At 32.5% G+C, this 24117-nt stretch overlaps 1 protein-coding gene across 1 annotated transcript in view; it reads right to left on the bottom strand.

Annotated features, from left to right (window-relative positions):
* The window catches only part of LOC143063039 (E3 ubiquitin-protein ligase UBR4-like), a 149388-nt gene that overhangs the window by 98531 nt on the left and 26740 nt on the right, over positions 1 to 24117 (bottom strand). The window contains exons 31-51 of the mRNA XM_076234952.1: positions 23572 to 23690; positions 22925 to 23007; positions 22184 to 22375; positions 21078 to 21141; positions 20566 to 20642; positions 20266 to 20311; positions 19302 to 19367; positions 14694 to 14764; positions 14109 to 14256; positions 13110 to 13343; positions 12315 to 12485; positions 7039 to 7290; positions 6700 to 6789; positions 5907 to 5999; positions 5235 to 5294; positions 4608 to 4832; positions 2978 to 3062; positions 2167 to 2239; positions 1394 to 1571; positions 979 to 1026; positions 75 to 392 (exon numbers count right to left, since the gene is read on the bottom strand). Coding sequence (XP_076091067.1) covers positions 75 to 392; positions 979 to 1026; positions 1394 to 1571; positions 2167 to 2239; positions 2978 to 3062; positions 4608 to 4832; positions 5235 to 5294; positions 5907 to 5999; positions 6700 to 6789; positions 7039 to 7290; positions 12315 to 12485; positions 13110 to 13343; positions 14109 to 14256; positions 14694 to 14764; positions 19302 to 19367; positions 20266 to 20311; positions 20566 to 20642; positions 21078 to 21141; positions 22184 to 22375; positions 22925 to 23007; positions 23572 to 23690 — 2693 coding nt within the window. The remainder of the gene's footprint in view (positions 1 to 74; positions 393 to 978; positions 1027 to 1393; positions 1572 to 2166; positions 2240 to 2977; positions 3063 to 4607; positions 4833 to 5234; positions 5295 to 5906; positions 6000 to 6699; positions 6790 to 7038; positions 7291 to 12314; positions 12486 to 13109; positions 13344 to 14108; positions 14257 to 14693; positions 14765 to 19301; positions 19368 to 20265; positions 20312 to 20565; positions 20643 to 21077; positions 21142 to 22183; positions 22376 to 22924; positions 23008 to 23571; positions 23691 to 24117) is intronic.

Here is a 24117-nt window from a genome sequence, read left to right as displayed (position 1 = left end):
TAACTATGACAATTTAAACTGTGATAGTCTATATGACTGAAAGGGATCTTCATTTTTCTATCATATAACCATACCTTTGTGCTTGCCACATACATCCCGATGGCTGTCAGTCTATGTTTAATCTGTTGTGTATTGTACAATTGTAATATATCATTTCCTCCAAACTCAATGTCATTTGTCTGATAACAATGTTCAAAAAAATCAACAGGGAATGACACAGATCCTGTAGTATGTCCTGATCTGGTAACCTTTTTCTTCTTGGCTGGCTTGAGGACAGCTATAGGACTCTGTGGTTGTAGATAGGGAGAGAGCCAGTAACATGTGTTCTCAGTGTTGGCCATGTAAATCCTTAAACTTCCATCTTCACACAGTAAAATCATGGTGGTTCTTTGCTGTTTAAAACAATGAATGTTAAGTTAGCAAGGTTCTTGATATTATATGAAATATATTGCTACTTTAAATCACAGTAAAAAGGACAAATTTTGGTATGGGCAAGATTTGTCCCTCTTTAATAATTCAATGTTTCAAGATAAAAATGGTTTCAGTTAATGAAGACATTTAAGACATGTAAGAAAGTCAAGTAGAGCTATTTATGTCAAACTTTATTTTAAAGTCTTGATTTTTACATCCCAAATAAGCAAACATAGATGAAAGAGATTTTTTTGAAATTTGATAAAATCAAATGTGCTAGTTCAGTCCTCAGGAAGACAAGTCTCATTACCTTTACACATTATTCTGACTCTGAGCTAACCAATTTTTCTCTTACCTCTTAATGTCGCATGGTTAGAAGAGAAGTAGCAAAATACAAATATTCAAGTCTTTGGCCAGGACTGGTGTTTTGACTCTTCAACCTACTGCCCATGTGGCAAACATGCTACCAAGAGACCAAGGAGGTGGTTTGACTAATTTGAAAGCATCTCCTATGTTATATAATATTGTCAAATGCTGAGTAGTCTTATACACCTCAAATATTCTTACCTGATCTGAATTGGACGCTGTATGTCTGATAGCCACAACATCTTGAATCTGCAAAGTACAACCACTTAAACTTGTTAATATGAACTTCATAATGACCTTCAAATATCTAACCACAAATGTGGTGTTCAAATTAAAAAAAAAACTCTTTTTGTGTGAAGGTAAACTTATCTCTTATCAAAAACACTTGTAGGGTTTCAATATATTTTATCTATACAAATAACCAGAGGAAATAAAAAAATGCCTTGTCTATGTGTGATAACCACAGCATGTAGATAGTTTATGAGGTCAAGGTGTCATGCATGATGTTAATAAAAAGACTAATTATATCACATCTTCAACTGACAATAGTCTAATGGGAGAGTCAAAAATAAATCTGCATTTTCAAACTATTCATAGAAAAAATATTTTCAATTACCTTGGCTTTTGCGGGAACCACTTTAATTTCCTGGACCAACATAGCATCTGGTTTGATCATAAGGACCACAGGATTGTTGGTGCTCTGTGTCATGCAGTACATTAGTCCAACATGGCCAGGAACCTCCGACCATTGAACCAAAGGCTGACTGTTGTTACTACCTTTGCTAGTCCCATTACTGAAATAAATTGAAATTAATTGCATAAAGCATACATGTATATGTTTATTTTTTTAAGTTAACAGGAAAAGGGAAGATTAAATCAAGACATTAATTGGCCATTTCTAGATCTAAAGACTTATGGGTAATTAAAATGAAAATAATGTTACTTCATTGGTTGAACTCTATTGTTAAGGTCTTTTTTTAACCTATCACAACAGCTTGGTGTACACTTTTGAAAATATTACCCAGAATTCATTAGATTCTGAAATGGTGAATTTAAAGACATTCATACCTACATTTTAAAGCAAAGTATAAAATGCTACAGTGCATGTGTCTTGGGTTACATTTCATTGTTCTTGAATAGCTTAGTTCAATTGAATATAAAATACAACACATATTGTTTCTTATTTATTCATTTTCAAAATTTATTTAACAGAACAGCTCAAGTAAAATCACATTATCTATTTTAAATGGTAGAGCAAAAGTAATATTGACCACAATATCTGTGAAGTTTCAAACTAATATTAAGCAACTAAAACAAACATTTGTATTGCAATGAGCAGTATGCTGAATCACAAATTTTACATGTTAAACTTTTCTACTAACAAGCTACCTTTTAAGACTAATCTGGAACAAGAGAGATGTTACTGACAAGTCTTTTGTAACTGTGGCCGCAAAACTTTTTCCTGAAAAGAATTAACAAAATTTAAGATCGTACAAATGTTAATTTATACCCTGAAAAAAATCTATTCTTACAGTTCCAGATCAGGGACATAGAAATTACATTCCTGATTGAATGTGCAAAACTACTGAGACAAAATAAGAACGTGTCCATAGAACACAGATGCCCTAGCTTGTAAATATATCACAAATTCAGCATTTTTTCATTTATAAGGAAGCATAACTCAAGAACAGTGAAAGATACCCATCCCAAATTTGAACTTGATCTTTGTTTGGTGGTAATAAGCATTGTGAAATAGTTTCATGACATTTGGTTGAGGCAAAGAAAAGTTATAGAAAGGAAACCAATTTTAGGACATTCAGACAGACAAGGGTAACTTTAATGCCTTCACCGCTTTAAATGCATGACCAATCAACTGACAAAGTGTAGGTCACAACATATCCTTAAACATGTCATTAAAAGATACAGAATACACTTTCATGTGATGATAGACCAATGATTAACAGTCTTCAATAGACTCTTGTAAGCTCACATCTTTCATCAACATCTCAACTACTTTGATAGCGATGTTAAACAATTGTCTTAGATATGTCTTTGTTATAGCTCCATTTACAGTATAGGTCTGATAAACATAAATGTCAAATTTCTTTAGGTATGAAAATACACTCTTAAATTCAATTATTTCTTAAACCTTTTCAGATTAAATCTAAGATATGAATCCAAACTACGTAAGCTAATTTACCTTGAGAATAACTGAAGAATAGTAGTTGTAATGCATGGGAATAATACACAGACACTCCACCTCCTGCTACATTACCATTAGTCTCCTGAAGAAAAAACAACAGGTAAATTATTAAAAAAAATAGGGTTATTGAATTAAAATGGATAGAACAGGGTAGGAAGACACTTCCAAAATCCCACCACAGATCACTTACTTACTTTTATCCCACCACAGATCACATACTTACTTTTATCCCACCACAGATCACATAATTACTTTTATCCCACCACAGATCACATACTTACTTTTACTAATTTTGTATACATCCAAACAACATACAATCACCAATGATCAAAAACCAATGGATAAAAACTCTTGTATACTACCATACTCATTACAATGGACTAACACTTACCTTTACAGTTCATTAGTCTCACAAAGTACATATCAACACAGCCTACCACATCTTTATAGTGGAAATATTCCAATTGATAAATGCATTATGATATACTGTGAAAGTACTTTTATTTGTGCTTTTCTGGATGACTTTATCCACAAATTTAAGTGTCAAATGAAATAAAACAACAGTTGTCCAAATCAAGACATTGAAATGAAATAAAACAACAGTTGTCCAAATCAAGACATTGAAATGAAATAAAACAACAGTTATTCAAATCAAGACATTGAAATATCCCCCAATAGGTTTGACTACTGATATGATGTAGCTGAGAATAAATTGAATATCGCCAAATCTGAGAATACTTCAACAGTATTCACAGGGCAAACACACTATGAACTACAACTGCAGACACTATTATACCCATTTAATCTTTAAAAACCTTAATTGTTCAATTTTTTTATCTTTAATTCTCATAAAAAAATATATTTGATCAATGCAAGTCGGATTTCCGGTATTGATATGCTATGATAAAGTGTTCACTTTATATCCTCATAATTCTCATACGTATGGGAAATAATAATTTCATGCTGGGTTTGCTTTTGATTAGAACTGGTTACAATTCAAGATGAGTTAATAGCATTTGTTTATGTAACTGTTTTATTTAGGTGACCAGATTGATGGCCTAATTAACACCTTTGATGGTATCTAATCTGTTGATTACTCTACTTAGGTTAATTAGTGTGATCACTACGATTTAGACAGGTCAATGTTTACTTTGCAATTTCCTTTAATCCAGACAATTTGTAACCTTCGTTTCTAATGGTTTCATTTTTTTTATTTTTTTTTGGACGAATCCACGAATTTAAAAACACACGAACATGTAAATATTGTTCAAACCATGAGAATTGATTCCCAAGAATTAAAGTACTTTCACAGTAATAATAATACTCCCCTTGTCATCATTTACAAAATGGAACAATTTTAAATATTTTCAAAAAAAAACTTTTGAAATAACCAGATAATATTCTATAAGGACATGGTCCAATTTAAAATATTCTGATTTGAATCACTCTTGAGAATAATGAATGAATAATAACACTTATCAAAAGTCAATCTTAGATAAAATCCATACACTATTCTTCAACAATTTAATGAAGAAAAAATTTACACATCAAAATTGAGAACAAAAAAACTAAGTGCATGAAAAAATAAACAGCTTTATTTGAAAGTCATTCAAGAAATAGAACTAACCTTTAAATCATCATGGTTGATTTCTAATACATTAGTGATATAGAATGGTCCATGTTTAGCACTGCTGGTCTCCTCAAGGACCTGGGTGTAAATATATCCTGTAGAGGCCATGAGGACCATGTGACACCCATCTTCTGTGGTGACAAACGTAGCATCTCTAATCTTACCACTTGGCAGCAAGAAGAAATATTGTGGACTCAGTGCATCAGATCCAAGATTGTATATCTGTAATAGCAAAGCATTAACAAAACTGTAAAAATTATACTTTTTACTTTGGATTGGTTTATTTAATAGGGAACTTGTTATTGATTAGAAGAAAATGTACTAACAAGATGATTTTGATAACTTCTGCATGAAAACTTATGAAATTGTATTTTGTAAAAGATTAATTTTGAGGTTAACAATTACCCATAAAATCGACAAAAAATCGAACTAAGGATTACTAATAAATCCAAATACTATATCAAAACATATTAATGGTCTATTATGTATAACTTAAAGATCATATCAAAACTAATAACTATTTTACAAGTAAATTCTTTCAAACTAGTGATAAATGTATTCCTTCTACTTATAAAGTAAATAATAACCAAATGTTAAAGCTAATGTTCTCTGAGAGTTACCTACCTTGACAAAATCTGCTGTAACAATAGCTAATTCAGTCTGTGTTCCTGGCAGCCAGATAGCCTGTAAAATTATACAAATACTTACTTTTACAAGGTTATCACACAATTGTACAAATTCTTTTCACATTTCTACTCAGCTTTACAATTGTATTTTAGCTTACATTAACCAATATTTGTATGGGTATTTAGACTATCTGCAATAAGGAACAGATTGTTGCCAAAAACATTATTTTCATATCAGATCCATTATCAGGCCTATAGCTTACCTGCTCAAAGGCTAACAATACATTGTATAGACAAAAGCTTAATTTGAATGGAATAAGAACAAAACATTCAGATATTTTAAAACAGATTTGTAAATAATTTAGTGCATGCATCAAGAAATGACACACATTGATTAATTTCTTCCATGCATCTATCAGGGTGCAGGATTTTCTACCTGTGTTGAAGTCCCATTGGTGGCTTTATACTGTTCTGCTATTTGGTTGGGTTGTTGTATCTTTGATACATTCCCAATTTCCATCCATATTTTTATAAATAATACTCAACATGATTGTGAAAAAAATCTTTTTGAAGGACCTCAAAACTGGCAGCCCAAATACTCATTCAAATTATAGTTTGCCTCAGTAACGAACTCAGGTGGATATAAATAGTATCTATTAGTTATACAAACCTTGATTATAAAGTTTCCAGTAGTAAGTGTAGGATGTAGAACCAAGTGGTCAGCTACCGACCCAGCACTGGTAAAGGTCAATACATGGCAATCCTGAAACAACACATTGTAAATATCAACCAATTCAAATTTATACTCTTGAAAAGTACATCAGCAGAAGAAAGTTTTTTTTAATTTTTTGATTGATATCTAATATGCAATGCTTTTATCTATATCAAACATACAGGTGACCTTTTCTGGGTCATTTGGTCTTTAATGGAGATTTGTCTCATTGGCAATCATACCACATCTTCTTTTTATAGATCAATTGTCTCAGTAACAGTCTGTATTCACCATCCTATGCCACTAAAACCTTCAACAGGAACTCTCTGACTCAGAGGTTGGAAAAGCCAAAGAAATATACCTTCACAGAAAATAAACTGATGCAAAATCAAACAATTTTAAAACTGCTTGAGAATTTATCAAAATGTCGGTAAAAAAATATATGCAATAACCAAACTGACTAGTGGTCAAGGATCGTTAGAGTAGTCATTAAGGTCAGGAAGATGGGCATATATTCAAAATGAGCATAATTGAAAATCATACAAATCCTAAACTAACAAACTGCCCTACTTCCCTAATATAATACCCTTATTTTGTCATGAACACTTCACATAATAGCATTAAAAGGATCATTTCCTAAAATAAACTAAAGACCTGACAATTCAGACATAAATTCCTCTATAAAAACATTTAATTATTTTGCAGATTTCCTTCAGATTATTATCTTACTATCATTTGTTTAAACATTTACCTTTAATCCACACACAGCCAGGAAATCTTCATTACAGGGGTTACCAGTTATAGACAGTACAGTGAATGGAATAGGTGCTGAGGCCAATCTCTGCAAAACAGTCAAATCAATACTTAAATACACCAAATATTGAAACTACTTATTAATATTCTTGTAATCTGCAAAGTATGTCATCCATGTTTTTGCTTATTAAAATATATACAAATCAGATAAATAAGTGTCAAAACAGAAATAACATTCAAATATGTTCTAAAAAATAATGTACAAAACATTTCTTACATTAAAAAAAATCTACAAAAATAAATGCATGTAAAAATTAAATGCGGATTAATTTCTTACTGTCAGGGTTAATTTCTTTTTACTAGAATCAGCCTGCTTCAATAAAGCTGACAACTGCAGGATTGTTATTTTTCCTTTCTCGTGACTGACAGCTAGGTGTTGTCTCTTTCCTTGAGTAGATGCCAATACACACATAGCAACTCTTCTGATCATGTGAGCAGTGATCAATTGTCGAATTGTCTGTCCTTGATCTCCGCTATAATTCATCCGTACATTTTCAAATGCACCTTCCTGGGATCCAAGGGTGACAGTCTGAAATGAAAAAAGGTTTGTTTTTTTTTTAGATTTCTTCAAATTACAGTACATTCAGAAATTATTGCAAGCTTTTATCCAAGCAATTTTGAATAATAGACAAAAATATTCGATTTCAGGAAAAGGTTTATACCTACATGTATGTATGCCCTGATACTAGAATGAGAGTTCTTATGACGATACTCACCAGGTCGCATTTCTCGCATCAATCAAATTCTCACAAAAATTTCTGAATTGACAGTACTACTTTTAAAACAAAAATCAAAGATATCAAAAACAAGAGGCTCTCAAGAGCCTGAATCGCTCACCTGGTAAACAATGCCTTATTGAACATATTGAACCATGCCAGGCAAACATGTACAGCTAACAATTCTTCAATATTACAAATATATATGACTTACTGTTTATAAATAAAGACAAGAGTGCACACGCTGAAATGTCTCGCCTTCTATACTAATCATTGATATTATGTTGATAGTCCTAAGTATAAAGCTTTATTACAACTGTCTCATAAACTTAACATTAACCAAGATAACTAAACAAAGACCAATGAACCATGAAAATGAGGTCAAGGTCAGATGAACCATGCCAGGCAGACATGTACAGCTAACAATGCTTATATACAACATATATAGTTGACCTATTACTTATAGTTTAAGAAAAATAGACCAAAACACAAAAACTTAACACTGTGCAATGAACCATGAAAATGAGGACAGGGTCAAAAGAAACCTGCGCTACTGACATAAAGATCATAAAATATTTCCATACACTAAATAAAGTTGACCTATGGCATATAGTATTAGATAAAAAGACCAAAACTCAAAAACTTAACTTTGACCACTGAACATGAAAATGAGGTCAAGGTCACATGACATCTGCCCGCTAGACATGTACACCTTACAATCATTCCATACAACAAATACAGTAGACCTATTGCATATAGTATGAAAAAAACAGACCAAAACACAAAAATTTAACTATAACCACTGAACCATGAAAATGAGGTCAAGGTCACATGACATCTGCCTGCTAGACATGTACACCTTACAATCATTCCATACAACAAATATAGTAGACCTATTGCATATAGTATGAAAAAAACAGACCAAAACACAAAAATTTAACTATAACCACTGAACCATGAAAATGAGGTCAAGGTCAGATGACACCTGCCAGTTGGACATGTACACCTTACAGTCCTTCCATACACCAAATATACTAGCCCTAATGCTTATAGTATCTGAGATATGGACTTGACCACCAAAACTTAACCTTGTTCACTGATCCATGAAATGAGGTCGAGGTCAAGTGAAAACTGTCTGACAGACATGAGGACCTTGCAAGGTATGCACATATCAAACATAGTTATCCTATTACTTATAATAAGAGAGAATTCAACATTACAAAAAATTTGAACTTTGTTTTCAAGTGGTCACTGAACCATGAAAATGAGGTCAAGGACATTGGACATGTGACTGACGGAAACTTCGTAACATGAGGCATCTATATACAAAGTATGAAGCATGCAGGTCTTCCACCTTCTAAAATATAAAGCTTTTAAGAAGTTAGCTAACACCGCCGCCGCCGGATCACTATCCCTATGTCGAGCTTTCTGCAACAAAAGTTGCAGGCTCGACAAAAATGAGACCAAAATGATATTCAAGATAATGACCAACAAGAGTGCACACGCTGAAATGTCTCGCCTTCTATACTAATCATTGATATTATGTTGATAGTCCTAAGTAAAAAGCTAAGCTTCATAACAACTGTACCATAAACTTAACATTAACCAAGATAACTAAACAAAGACCAATGAACCTTGAAAATGAGGTCAAGGTCAGATGAACCATGCCAGGCAGACATGTACAGCTAACAATGCTTCTATATATACAACATATATAGTCGACCTATAATGCTATTACTTATAGTTTAAGAAAAATAGACCAAAACACAAAAACTTAACACTGTGCAATGAACCGTGAAAATGAGGTCACGGTCAAATAAAACCTGCGCGACTGACATAAAGATCATAAAATATTTCCATACACCAAATATAGTTGACCTATGGCATATAGTATTAGATAAAAAGACCAAAACTCCAAAACTTAACTTTGACCACTGAACCATGAAAATGAGGTCAAGGTCACATGACATCTGCCCGCTAGACATGTACACCTTACAATCATTCCATACAACAAATATAGTAGACCTATTGCATATAGTATGAGAACAACAGACCAAAACACAAAAATTTAACTATAACCACTGAACCATGAAAATGAGGTCAAGGTCAGATGACACCTGCCAGTTGGACATGTACACCTTACAGTCCTTCCATACACCGAATATACCAGCCCTATTGCTTATAGTATCTGAGATATGGACTTGACCACCAAAACTTAACCTTGTTCACTGATCCATGAAATGAGGTCGAGGTCAAGTGAAAACTGTCTGACAGACATGAGGACCTTGCAAGGTACGCACATATCATATATAGTTATCCTATTACTTATAATAAGAGAGAATTCAACATTACAAAAAATTTGAACTTTTTTTTCAAGTGGTCACTGAACCATGAAAATGAGGTCAAGGACATTGGACATGTGACTGACGGAAACTTTGTAACATGAGGCATCTATATACAAAGTATGAAGCATCCAGGTCTTCCACCTTCTAAAATATAAAGCTTTTAAGAAGTTAGCTAACGCCGCCGCCGCCGCCGCCGGATCACTATCCCTATGTCGAGCTTTCTGCAACAAAAGTTGCAGGCTCGACAAAAACTGCAAAATTTCCTTAAAATTACCAATTAAGTGGCAGCAACCCAACAATAGTTTGTTTGATTCGTCTGAAAATTTCAGGGCTGATAGATCTTGACCTAATGAACATTTTTACCCCATGTCAGATTTGCTCTAAATGCTTTCGTTTTTGAGATATAAGCCAAAAACTGCATTTGACCCCTATGTTCTATTTAAAGTAAGGGCAGCCATGTTTTTTGACGGATCAAAAATCGAAGCACACACTTTGTGCAAGATAATCTAAGGAACTATCATGCTAAGTTTCATCCAAATCCATTCAGTAGTTTCAGAGGAGAAGATTTTTTAAAGTTAGCAAATATGATGAACAAATTGTGAAAAATTGTCATTAAAGGACATTTACCCCTTTAAGGGGTCAATTGACAATTTTGGTCATATTAACCTATTTGTAGATCTTACTTTGCTGATCATTTTTGCTGTTTACAGTTTATCTTTATCTATAATGATATTCAAGATAATGACCAAAAACTGCAAAATTTCCTTAAAATTACCAATTAAGTGGCAGCAACCCAACAATGGTTTGTTTGATTCGTCTGAAAATTTCAGGACTGATAGATCTTGACCTAATGAACATTTTTACCCCATGTCTGATTTGCTCTAAATGCTTTCGTTTTTGAGATATAAGCCAAAAACTGCATTTGACCCCTATGTTCTATTTTAAGTAAGGGCGGCCATGTTTTTTGATGGATCAAAAATTGAAGCACACACTTTGTGCAGGATAATCTAAGGAACTATCATGCTAAGTTTCATCCAAATCCATTCAGTAGTTTCAGAGGAGAAGATTTTTTAAAGTTAGCAAATATGATGAACAAATTGTGAAAAATTGTCATTAAAGGACATTTACCCCTTAAGGTAGCACAATACAAAGATTTTTTCACTCCCAATCAGACAACTTTAAACTGATGTAATTCATTTCATCCTTCTTTATATTTTATAAATGAGGTACCAAAAGAAAGAAGAAAGATTAATCTTTCAAATTGTGATAATTTCATTATGACATAATTATTACATAATTAATTATTATGTAATTAGTTGCTATATTGTGATGTCCACACTTGAATGAATTTAGCGTCTTTGTTCTTCATAGCATCTAAAAATATTTTATAGATTCTTATACTACACAGCTTGACCTCCAAAACTGTGTCTCAGATTTCCAAAAACATCAATAGAACAAATTTTATACCCAATTGAATTTAGTGGTCTCTTATGAATTGATGCTGCAAATTTCATTGAAGATTTATGAGAGAATGAAATACAATAGGAAAAATCTGAGACTTGGAGGTCAAAATGTGTTGTGCAAGAATCTATAAAAAATTTTGGGATGCTATGAAAAACAAAGAAGCTAAATTCATTTAAGTATGGGCATCACAATATGGCAACTAATTACATAACAATTAATTATATAATAATTATGTCATAATAAAATTATCACAATTTGAAAGATTAATCTTTCTTCTTTCTTTTGGTGCCTCATTTATAAAATTTAAAGAAAGATAAGTGGAATTACATCAGTTTAAAGATGTCTGATTGGGGATGAAAAATCTTTGTATTGTGCTACCTTAAGGGGTTAATTGACAATTTTGGTCATATTAACCTATTTGTAGATCTTACTTTGCTGATCATTTTTGCTGTTTACAGTTTATCTTCATCTATAATAATATTCAAGATAATGACCAAAAACTGCAAAATTTCCTTAAAATTACCAATTAAGTGGCAGCAACCCAACAATGGTTTGTTTGATTCATCTGAAAATTTCTGGGCTGATAGATCTGGACCTAATGAACATTTTTACCCCATGTCAGATTTGCTCTAAATGCTTCCGTTTTTGAGATATAAGCCAAAAACTGCATTTGACCCCTATGTTCTATTTTAAGTAACGGCGGCCATGTTTTTTGACGGATCAAAAATCGAAGCACACACTTTGTGCAGGATAATCTAAGGAACAATCATTTTAAGTTTCATTCAAATCCATTCAGTAGTTTCAGAGGAGAAGATGTTTGAAAAATTGTTAACGACGACGACGACGACGACGGACGCCAAGTGATGAGAAAAGCTCACATGGCCTTTTAGGCCAGGTGAGCTAATAATAAATATAAAGTGAACCATATTTTGAAAATATGTTTGATTTCTGATATTACATACAATCTACCCGCTAATTCAAAACTAGAAAATGTGTCTATTTACATCGTTAAGTTTGTGTTGCCTTACCATAAGATTTTCTGTATTTTCCGTAGTTTTGGGTAGGTTATGTAGATCATGTAATGCTTTCTGAGCCCTCTTTGTACTACCCATTGGTGACACTTTCTGGTAATTCTCTGTCAGTGTTGGGAGAATAGTCTCCAACATGGTCAATACTGTTTTCACTGTCTGTGATTGTTCCTGTAAAAAGTACATTATAACTTCATAGGTTGTTGATCAAAATGGCTTAAAATGAATTTTTAATGTTGATAAAAATACAATAAAAAATAGTCCTTTTTTTTAACTGGCTTATATACAAAACATGACAAAGTTTATTTACATACTAATTCTATAACTAGAAGGGATCAAAATTGTGTCAATACTAATATTTATCTTCAATTATCCTTCAGAGTATAATTTTTTAACCGCAAGACTAATGTTCTTTTTTTTCTCTTCTAACATTTTTAAATATCTAAAATTACCTAAATGTGGTGATGTTTTTCATTTCCATTTCTTTCATTAGCTCCTTAACCTATGATAGATTGATTGATTGTTTGTTTGTGTTTAACGCCACTTTCAGCACAATTGGATATTGCATAGTGTTTTTTTGGTGGAGGAAGAAAAGTGCCAGGCAGGAAAACTAATAATTTTAAAAGTGAATCTAGATTAGAAACTAAAGCATCTGCGTCAGTGTTTACAGGCTAGTGATATAGTAGACAAACTAGCTACCAAGACCATTCAGTCACTAAAGCCCCTCCTAAACTTATGACTTCTCTTTGAAAGAAATCAGACTTACTAAAAACAACCTCATAATTTTTTTCTTACCAACTGATTGAGTAGCAGTTCTTTACAACCTTCTACTTGTTTACAGAGAGCCTCTCTAGCTTTATTGACCTGTTCTGCCACTTTGTTGATATTGGTAGGTTTTTCTGTCATACCTGTGGCTGACATACGACGTCTCAGACTACTAGGTAAAATGTTGTCCATAGAGAATGGGGATTGTGAACTCATATTGTCATTAGCATCCATTCCAACTTGTGATGATCTTTTCACTAGTGCCTGTATAAGAGGAGATAGTTTGAACAATTACAACAGAAGTTTCTAGATGTGTTCTAATTTTTTAAGAAAATATATTTCTTCGCTCATTTTCTAAAATGAGCAAAGAAATATATGCTAAATTTTGTTATCTTCTTAGTATCTATCATAATCCAATATCGAACGATTTTAGAACATTTTAAATTAATTGATTTTAATTTTCATAATCAATAAAAAAAAAATTAAGAAATGTTAATTTAAAGGATACCTTTTGACAAATAAGTAATCTTCTAAAACAGCTGAATTTTCTAAATGAAAGAAATATATAGGGTTCACATCAAGAAGTCCATTTTTTTTTTTCATGAATTTTTAGTTCTTGCTACATATCAGCCTTTTTAGGTTTTTCTTATTACACCTTAGCCAATAAATTTGCAACATTAAAACTGTGTAGATCATTTACATCATAAATTCCTTCTTGATATGACAACATGATTTTTCCTTACTGTAATTCATTATTATTCGTTGGATACCAATTTGTATGGGTTTCGTGGGTACAGATGAACCAGGAATTCAAATGTTCAACAAATTACAAATTTTCCATAGATTTTGTATGAAGACTTTGACAAAACCACGAAATCAAATATCCACGAAAATGCAAGTTTTCCTCAATCCACAAAAATTGATATCCACAAAAATAAATGAATTCCCAGTATTCACATTATTCAATGTTTGTGACCATACTAAGAAACTTTTCCCCTGTTTTGTTAAGTATTTATTACTGGTACTTACCTTACAGGTACTGTCATCCTTGGCTCCACAGTCACAGAAGAATGATCCAAATTTAGCATACGTCAGGTCATGTCCTTTGTGGCATACCTTGGCACAAACAGTGCATACTCCAACTCCTTCTACCATCTTACAATCGTGACAATGATACCTAAAAATATCAGATTATATCTGTAATAGGAATGCAATATTTTCCCCTTTTTGTTCAATCTTATTCAAACAATTGTATATTGTTTTATCTTTAATTATAATTTTAGAATAATGTTACTTTATCAATTTGACATTGAACAAATTCCTTATTCTCTGAGATTGCCAATTCAGGTTTCTTTAGATTTTAAAGGCTAACTTTGTGTTTATATCATAACAAATTTAAAATGGCAACTATCAATAACATTCATAAAGACATTTAAAAGGATGCATTCCAGTTTCAAAGTAAACCATTGTTTCCATTGCAAAGCCAGACAGGCATTTTTTTCCTCTCTCAAGGGATCAGTAAAATCTGGATTTGACTGCTGTGATTTCTTTTTTCAACAAAGGTTCTATTGGTTAGCAAACTGTTACCCTTCACTTTGCCCTCCTAATACATACCAATGTTGATTCATGAATTCTTTCTGTGTAACTGTAAAAGTGCATAACTTATTGTTCAATGATTCCTCATCCTATAAAAAAGATAAACAAGAGTGTGAACGCTGAAATGTCTCGCCTTACTTACTAATTATTGATATTATGTTGATAGTCCTAAATATAAAGCTTTATTACAACTGTCAAATAAACTTCACATCAACCAAGAAAACTAAACATTGATCAATGAACCATGAAAATGAGGTCAAGGTCAAATGAACCATGCCAGGCAGACATGTAGAGCTAGCAAATCTTCCATACAACAATTAAAGTTGACTTATTGCTTATGAATTAAGAAAAACAGACCAAAACAGAAATACTTAACACTTAGCAATGAACCGTGAAAATGAGGTCAAGGTGAAATAAAACCTGTGCGACTGACATATAGGTCATAAAATATTTCCATACACCAAATATAGTTCACCTATTGCATATAGTATAAGAATAACAGACCAAAACACAACCAGGTGCTCCGCAGGGCGCAGCTTTATACGACCGCAGAGGTCGAACCCTGAACAGTTGGGGCAAGTATGGACAAAACATTCAAGCGTGATACAGCTTTGAATTTGGATTGTGATCAAATTTATGACATTACATGGTTTTTTTTACACAAAACAAATGTCAAGATTTTACAAATCAATTAAAGATTTCTTCTTATTTAAATCTAAAATTAAATAGTTGACACAGCATAGGTTTCTGACACAGAATGAATGTGGTCTAATGAACTTAAAAGTTTTTTTTTGCCTTTGAGCAATTCACTATGCTGTTGAATATTAATCCTCTCAAAAAAATGTTTGAAGAAATTTTCTTTTTATTTATGAAATCTGAAATGAGAAAAATTTAAACCCCCCCCCCCCCCTTTTTTTCACATCCCCGTTTCCCTTTTTCCAAAACTGATATCAATTCAAATTTCTAATGGAGTTTGCAACAATAACTACTCTTTTAAATACATCATAAAATATTAAAATGTAAAATAAAGTGCTTGTTATCACTGAATGGTAAAGATTGGTTGGTAGTAAAAGTGAATATACATTGTTTATTGTATAAAACAATAAAAAAAACTTCATCAGCAACATTTTATATTGGCAAATTTCCAATGAAGTTATTTACATAAAGTTATTGGCAAATAAAAATAGAAAATGACATCATAGTCATGTCTGGCAAATTTCCAACATACATTATCTAAAACATTTTAGATAAGATAAGGAAAAAAAGCTTCATCAGCAACATTTTATATTGGCAAATTTCCAATGAAGTTATTTACATAAAGTTATTGGCAAATAAAAATAGAAAATGACATCATAGTCATGTCTGGCAAATTTCCAACATATATTATCAACTACTATTCTATACAAAGAAAGATAACTCCAATTGAAAATTAATTGCTATTGCACAATATTTCTTGCTATTGTGCAATACTGTGCAATTGAAAATTTCTTGCTATTGCACAATACTAGATATGGAATCCTGATTTGGACCAACTTGAAAACTGGGCCCATAATCAAAAATCAAAGTACATATTTAGATAAAGCATATCAAATAAGCCCAAGAATTTAATTTTTGTTAAAATCAAACTTAGTTTAATTTTGGACCCTTTGGACCTTAATGTAGACCAATTTGAAAACTGGACCAAAAATTAAGAATCTACATACACAGTTAGATTTGGCATATCAAAGAACCCATTTATTCAATTTTTGAAGAAATCAAACAAAGTTTAATTTTGGATCCCCATTTAGACCAACTTGAAAACTAGGCCAATAATTAAAAATCTAAGTACATTTTTAAATTCAGCATATCAAAGAACCCCAAGGATTCAATTTTTGTTAAAATCAAACTAAGTTTAATTTTGGACCCTTTGGACCTTAATGTAGACCAATTTGAAAACGGGACCAAAAATTAAGAATCTACATACATAGTTAGATTCGGCATATCAAAGAACCCAAATTATTCAATTTTTGATGAAATCACACAAAGTTCAATTTTGGACCCTTTGGGCCCCTTATTCCTAAACTGTTAGGACCAAAACTCCCAAAATCAAACCCAACCTTCCTTTTATGGTCATAAACCTTGTGTTTAAATTTCATAGATTTCTATTTACTTATACTAAAGTTATGGTGCAAAAATAATGCTTAATAGGGCCCCTTTTTGGCCCCTAATTCATAAACTGTTGTGACCTCAACTCCAAAAATCAATCCCAACCTTCCTTTTGTGGTCATAAACCTTGTGCTAAAATTTCATTGATTTCTATTTACTTATACTAAAGTTATTGTGCGAAAACCAAGAATAATGCTTATTTGGGCCCTTTTTTGGCCCTTAATTCCTAAACTGTTGGAACCAAAACCCCCAAAATCAATCCCAACCTTCCTTTTGTGGTCATAAACCTTGTGTCAAAATTTCATAGATTTCTATTAACTTAAACTAAAGTTATAGTGCGAAAACCAAGAAAATGCTTATTTGGGCCCTTTTTGGCCCCTAATTCCTAAAATGTTGGGACCAAAACTCCCAAAATCAATACCAACCTTCCTTTTGTGGTCATAAACCTTGTGTTAAAATTTCATAGATTTCCATTCACTTTTACTAAAGTTAGAGTGCGAAAACTAAAAGTATTCGGACGCCGGACGACGACGACGACGACGACGACGCCGACGCCAACGTGATAGCAATATACGACGAAAATTTTTTCAAATTTTGCGGTCGTATAAAAACTTAACTATAACCACTGAACCATGAAAATGAGGTCAATGTCAGATAACACCTGCCAGTTGGACATGTACACCTTACAATCCTTCCATACACCGAATATACTAGACCTATTGCTTATAGTATCTGAGATATGGACTTGACCACCAAAACTTAACCTTGTTCACTGATCCATGAAATGAGGTTGAGGTCAAATGAAAACTGTCTGATGGGCATGAGGACCTTGCAAGGTAAGCACATACTAAATATAGTTATCCTATTACTTATAACAAGAAGTAATTGTAACAGGATGCTGTTACGAAGTCTCCCAAACAAAGCTCCCATAACTCGCCATTCATATGGTCCCATGTTCATTTGATTTGATTTTTTGTCCCATACAGGAATATATATGGCTTACGAGTAGGGATCTCCACCATTTACAAGTATTCAAACAGGAGGGGGTGGTGGTGAACCCCAGGGAATTTACCTACATTTCATTTCATTTGTTTTATTGTCCCCTACAAGAATGTATATGGTTTAAGGGTGGGGATCTGGACCGTTTACAAGATAATAGCAAATTCTCAAATTGAACGGGGTGGGGCAACCCCCAGGAACTTCCCTTTAATTTCATTTGATTAGCTTTATTGTCCCATACAAGAATATATATGGTTTAGGGGTGGGGATGTTGACCGTTTACAAGTTTTCAAACAAGAGGGGGTGGGGTGACCCCCTAGGGACTTCCCTCTTATTTCATTTCATTTGTTTTATTGTCCCCTACAAGAATATATATGGTTTAGGGGTGGGGATGTTGACCATTTACAAGTTTTCAAACAAGAGGGGGTGGGGTGACCCCCTACGGAATTCCCTTTTATTTCATTTCATTTGTTTTATTGTCCCCTACAAGAATATATATGGTTTAGGGGTGGGGATGTTGACCGTTTACAAGTTTTCAAATAAGAGGGGGTGGGGTGACCCCCTAGGAACTTCCCTTTAATTTCATTTCATTTGTTTTATTGTCCCCTACAAGAATATATATGGTTTAGGGGTGGGGATGTTGACCGTTTACAAGTTTTCAAACAAGAGGGGGTGGGGATGACCCCCTAGGGACTTCCCTTTAATTTTATTTCATTTGGAAGAAGAAGAAGAAAAAGAATAATAAAAATAATAAGAACTGAGCAAAAACAATAAGTCTCCAAACTTTGTTTGGGAGACTTAATAAGAGAGAAATTAACATTACAAAAAAATCTAAACTTTTTTTTGAAGTGGTCACTGAACCATGAAAATGAGGTCAAGGACATTGGACATGTGACTGACGGAAAGTTCGTAACATTAGGCATCTATATACAAAGTATGAAGCATCCAGGTCTTCCACCTTCTAAAATATAATGGTTTTAAGAAGTTAGCTAACGCTGCGGCTACCACCTTAGCCGACACCTGATCACTATCCCTATGTCGAGCTTTCTGCAACAAAAGTTGCAGACTAAACAAAAATCTATAACTTTCCCTTAATTCTTTTTTCACCTTCTTTAAAGTATATACCATTTTCATGAAAATCTCTGAAATTGGTATAAATACAATTAATATTTCATCAAGAGCTATTTCAAAGATTGGTAAGTATCGAAAATTAATTTTCACCTGTTGCTTCGTATTCTAAGTTTTTTCCCTCACAATTTTGTTTCCCCACGATTTGTACACAATTATTTCCTTAGGATAAACCAAGTATTTTCAGCCCTTACCAGACTAATTTATTCATCTTAAACTGTCTATCATTCTCAGTACTTCATTTTATCCTGTCTTACCCACAACTACATATCTTATTTGCAAAAAAAACATTAAAAATCTTGCCCATAGACATTGTATTAAATCAAAATTGACAGATCTTGCCAAAATACATACAGAATCTTCTGCTGCTGAATCTTCATCTTCTTGTGCTATATCTTCTGCCCAATCACTGTCTGCCTCCTATAATCAACAAGAGAAGACAACTCATACTAAAGAAGAAAAGATATTATACAATATCAAATAATTTAGATGACAATTATTATGCAAATTTATCTGTGATTATAAGATTACTGGAAACTATATTATTGAAGAACGAATGAGCATCATCACTACATGAGATATAGTAAATTGTAACAAGAATGTGTCCATAGTACACGGATGCCCCACTCGCACTATCATTTTACATGCTCACAGGACCGTGAAATTGGGGTCAATACTTTAATTTGGCATTAAAATTAGAAAGATCATATCATAGTTTACATGTGTACTAAGTTTCAAGTTGATTGGACTTCAACTTCATCAAAAACTACCTTGACCAAAAACTTTAACCTGAGCTTCACACTATCTTTTTCTTTGTTCAGTGGACCATGAAATTGGGGTCAATACTTTAATTTGACATTAAAGTTAGAAAGATCATATCATAGGGAACATGTGTACTAAGTTTCAAATTGATTGGACTTCAACTTCATCAAAAACTACCTCGACCAAAAACTTTAACCTGAAGAGGGACGAACGAACGGAATAACAGACGAACGGAGGCACAGACCACAAAACATAATGCCCCTCTAATATCATAGGTGGGGCATAAAAATTATAAATTTTGTAGCCTGATGCATAAAAATGTAAAATAAAACAGTCAACACATATTAGCAAAGTTCTGAAAGGTAAATATTGCTTTAATGAATCAATGAAATAATATATTGCATTGAATTGGTTGTATTTAGGAAGCTATGGTTGTGGTTAATTCAATATAGGTATTTATTTAATGCCAACAAGTCTCCTTATGGTAAATGTTAATGAAAAGCAGTACAAGATTGTCTGTTATTCATCAAAATTAGGCAAATAATTAAATCCCTACCACAACAGCAGTAGTATCAGCATCTTCTGATGGCACAAGTCCACTCCTGAAAAGACAAAATAAAGATAATGATGGGGAAATGTTAGCTTTAGCATAAAACATTGCTGTCAATATTCCAGTATATATGACACAAAACATCATAAAAATTGGTAAATTTTCCAATACACATTGTATTATGATTTTGCTAATTGTTGAAGGACTTAATCTTCACATTTTGGAAATCCCTTTTGTATGTATAAAGTCTGATATGATATTCTAAGTAATCACGTACATTTCAAAAGCTACAAATGACAAACTTACTTTTCTGAGTTTCTTTTCAGTGCACTAAGAATATCTCCTATGTAAGACAGTAAACAGCAAATAGTGTCCAATATTGCCTACAAAAATATCACAATCGTTAGTTCTATTGTATATTATAGTGTTCCAGTTTCAGTCTAGATTTTAAAAACTTCAAAGTAAATGTATAAAATACAGATTTAAATTAAATAATTTAACATAAACTTGTGAACAAACAGGTGAATCTGAGAAATACTGCTCACTAATGATACCCCAGGTCGCTAAAAGTATAGAATTAACAGAAAGTTGTTGAGCGAGGAGTCTGAAAATGCATTACACAGTACAGCTGACTTATATAAACCCTGAAACCAAATTTCAAAACCAAAGATGGACAGACTGACAGATGGATTGATGGATGGACTGAAGGATGGACTGAAGGATGGACTGAAGGATGGACAGACATGGTTAAAACAGTATACCCCCATTTTGACCATGTCAGGTTATAATTAAATTGACAAATAGATCATTTAACTAACCTTCCTTTGATTGCCACTGTCTGTCAAACTGTCCAAGACTTCCTTCTCTGATAATTGTTGATTACTGTTAAATAAATCAGAAAATACTATTATCAAAAATTCTATTTATGTAAACTGACAAACATAAAATAATATTTTAAGAAAAGAAAATCACAAGTATTTTCTCTATTAAATATATTTACACAAAACTTTGAACCGTACTGAAAATATATGTAGATTACTTCTTACAATAAAAAAATTGACAATTAAAATCAAATTATCAGTAATATCTACCTTGATAACAAAACAAGAATGTGTCCCCAGTACACGGATGCCCCATCCGCACTATCATTTTCTATGTTCAGTGGACCATGAAAATGGGGTTAAATCTCTAATTTGGAATTAAAATTAGAAAGATCATATCATACAGAACATATATACTAAGTTTCAAGTTGATTAGACTTCAACTTCATCAAAAACTACCTCGACCAAAAACTTTAACCTGAAGCGGGACAGACGGACGAACGGACGAACGAACGAACAGACGGACGGACGGACGCACAGACCAGAAAACATAATGCCCCTAAATGGGGCATAATAAATGGGGCATAAAAATGTGCATAGAGATCAATAATTCTAGTAAGTAAAACAATAGTTTATCATTTCTGTAATCTTTTCATTTGCAGGTGCCCTCTTTGTATTGTTTTCTTGCATTAATAAAAGAAACACAATACTGTGGATTTATATATTTTTTGTGGATACTGATTTTCTTGGTAAGAGAAATACATGTATATTTGTGAATATTTTATTTCATGCTTGTGCTGTACTCAAACATAAAGAAATTTTGTTCTTCGTTTTTAATATTCAAATTAGTGTTGTACATGTACCCACAAAATCCTGAAAAGAGGGACAGTCAAACTCATAGATTGAAAATAAACTGACAACACCATGGCTAAAAATTAAACGACAAACAGACAAATAATAGTACACAAGACACAACATAGAATACTAAAGACTAAGCAACACGAACCCTACCAAAAACTGGGGTGATCTCAGATGCTCTGGAAGGGTAAGTTAGCATCCAACCAATAATAATTAATTCAGAAATATCCACTGTGAAAGCTTACCATATTTCTAGCCATCCTGTAGCTGCTGGGAAAAGAGATTTATGTCCTACACCATGTCCTGCTCCTGCTAGTGTCTGCATGACACTCATCAGTTCAGGGAAAGCTGACGTGTCCTTCTCTTTACTGAGGATCACTTCTCCCATGGGTATCATAGCTGACAGTATAGCTAGAGCAACCTTCTCACTCACTGAACTATAAAGAAGATTATAAATCGATTACAGCACATCAGATTTACCTTTTGAGTGTTGTATAAACTTGTGATATAAAAATAAGAAGAGGTGGTATGATTGCCAATGAGACAACTCTCCACAAGTGACCATATGACAGACATGATTTTCCTTCATAAAATGTTTCCAACAGCATAAACTAGACATAGTATTTGTTCAAATAATCAGTGATTTCAATACTATATTGACACATTAATTTTTGGATTTACAGTATTACCTTAATGAATACATGAGATAACTGTTTTGTATTTTAAGTGTGGCCTTCATATAACACAGATTCTACTGTTACAAATAAATCAACTTAGTGAAGCTTAGAATTTTTTTTTCATACCCTGTTTAACATTCAAATGGATTAATAATCTTTTTAAAAAATTGTATTAAAAGGGACTTATCTTCTTTCTACCCAGAGAGATTCCACTGCATGAAATATTGAAAATAATCTTATGCCAGCAAAAAGCATAACCACTTTATAATCTTTTAGCTTTTGTTAATTTAATTATGAAGTTCAACAAACCTTTTTTCCTTGACAATATGGATAGTGATATTTCTCAATAACATTCTGTTTTCTCTTAGAGTCTTTTCTTCTTCGTCTTCCTTCTACAAAAACACATGTATATATATTAATGGAAGTTTCACAAAAGATATTTTTGCAGCATAAGCATACATGTTTTATTTTCTAATGATTTTCCCTAAGCCTACAATATGGTGATAAAAGTATCATTTCAATATTGGAATGCATTATGTATTACAAAATCTTCAATTGAATAATAATTACAAAATCTTCAATTGAATAATAATGGTCTTTGTTCTGAGAAAAGCATAATGACACAAGGTCGCACAATAAAGTGCACAGGTTAATTAAAGAAAATCTTGATAGAAATCGTGTTTTCATAATCCTAGCTAAAAAATGTAATTATAAGTATTGAATGCATTTTTTGTATTGTAATATGGTTCTAAAATGTTGACTGTGCACACATTATTAGAATGAAATTTGCATCCCTGCTTCATACAAAATGTACTCTGATCAATGCTATAATACCACCAATAAATTTACAAAAAGAAGCATTCAATTCTTGAGTGAAACAACAGCAATACTCAAAACACAGACAAAGTAAATAATATTTCATGATAAGAATAATCTAATCACATCTACAGACATACCTGAGATGAAACAATCATTTTTGACAGCCATTTCTGTAGTGTCAAGTTGTCTACTTCTGTCAGCTTAGACAGAGTGCCACACAGTACTTCATAGCTTGTATCAGTGGAATTCTTCTCAGCTGAAAAAATTATAAAATCAAATAATTTTTGTACTACAGCTTCTTCACATCAACAATCACAGATATCAATTTTATGATAAAATAAGACATCAAGTTTCACCCAAAAGGGCAAGCGAAACATACTTGATTGCACAGAAATAATAAATAGAAATTGGGTAAATTTCCATTATGGACACAGTTTGTAAATCACAACATTTGTGTGTACACTTATGAAAATATTACCAATATAAAAATAAGAAGATGTGGTATGATTACCAATGAGACAACTCTCCACAATAGACCAAATGACACAGAAATAAACAACTATAGGTCACAGTACAGCCTTTAACAATGAGTATAACAAATACTGCATAGTCAGTTATGAATGCTTTAGATTATGAAATTAATTAAATGCATGAATTTTGGAAAGAACACACATCCTACCAAA

This window comes from Mytilus galloprovincialis, chromosome 2, assembly GCF_965363235.1.
Source record: "Mytilus galloprovincialis chromosome 2, xbMytGall1.hap1.1, whole genome shotgun sequence".
Lineage (NCBI taxonomy): Eukaryota > Metazoa > Mollusca > Bivalvia > Mytilida > Mytilidae > Mytilus > Mytilus galloprovincialis.
This window is presented reverse-complemented; position numbering and strand designations above follow the sequence as displayed.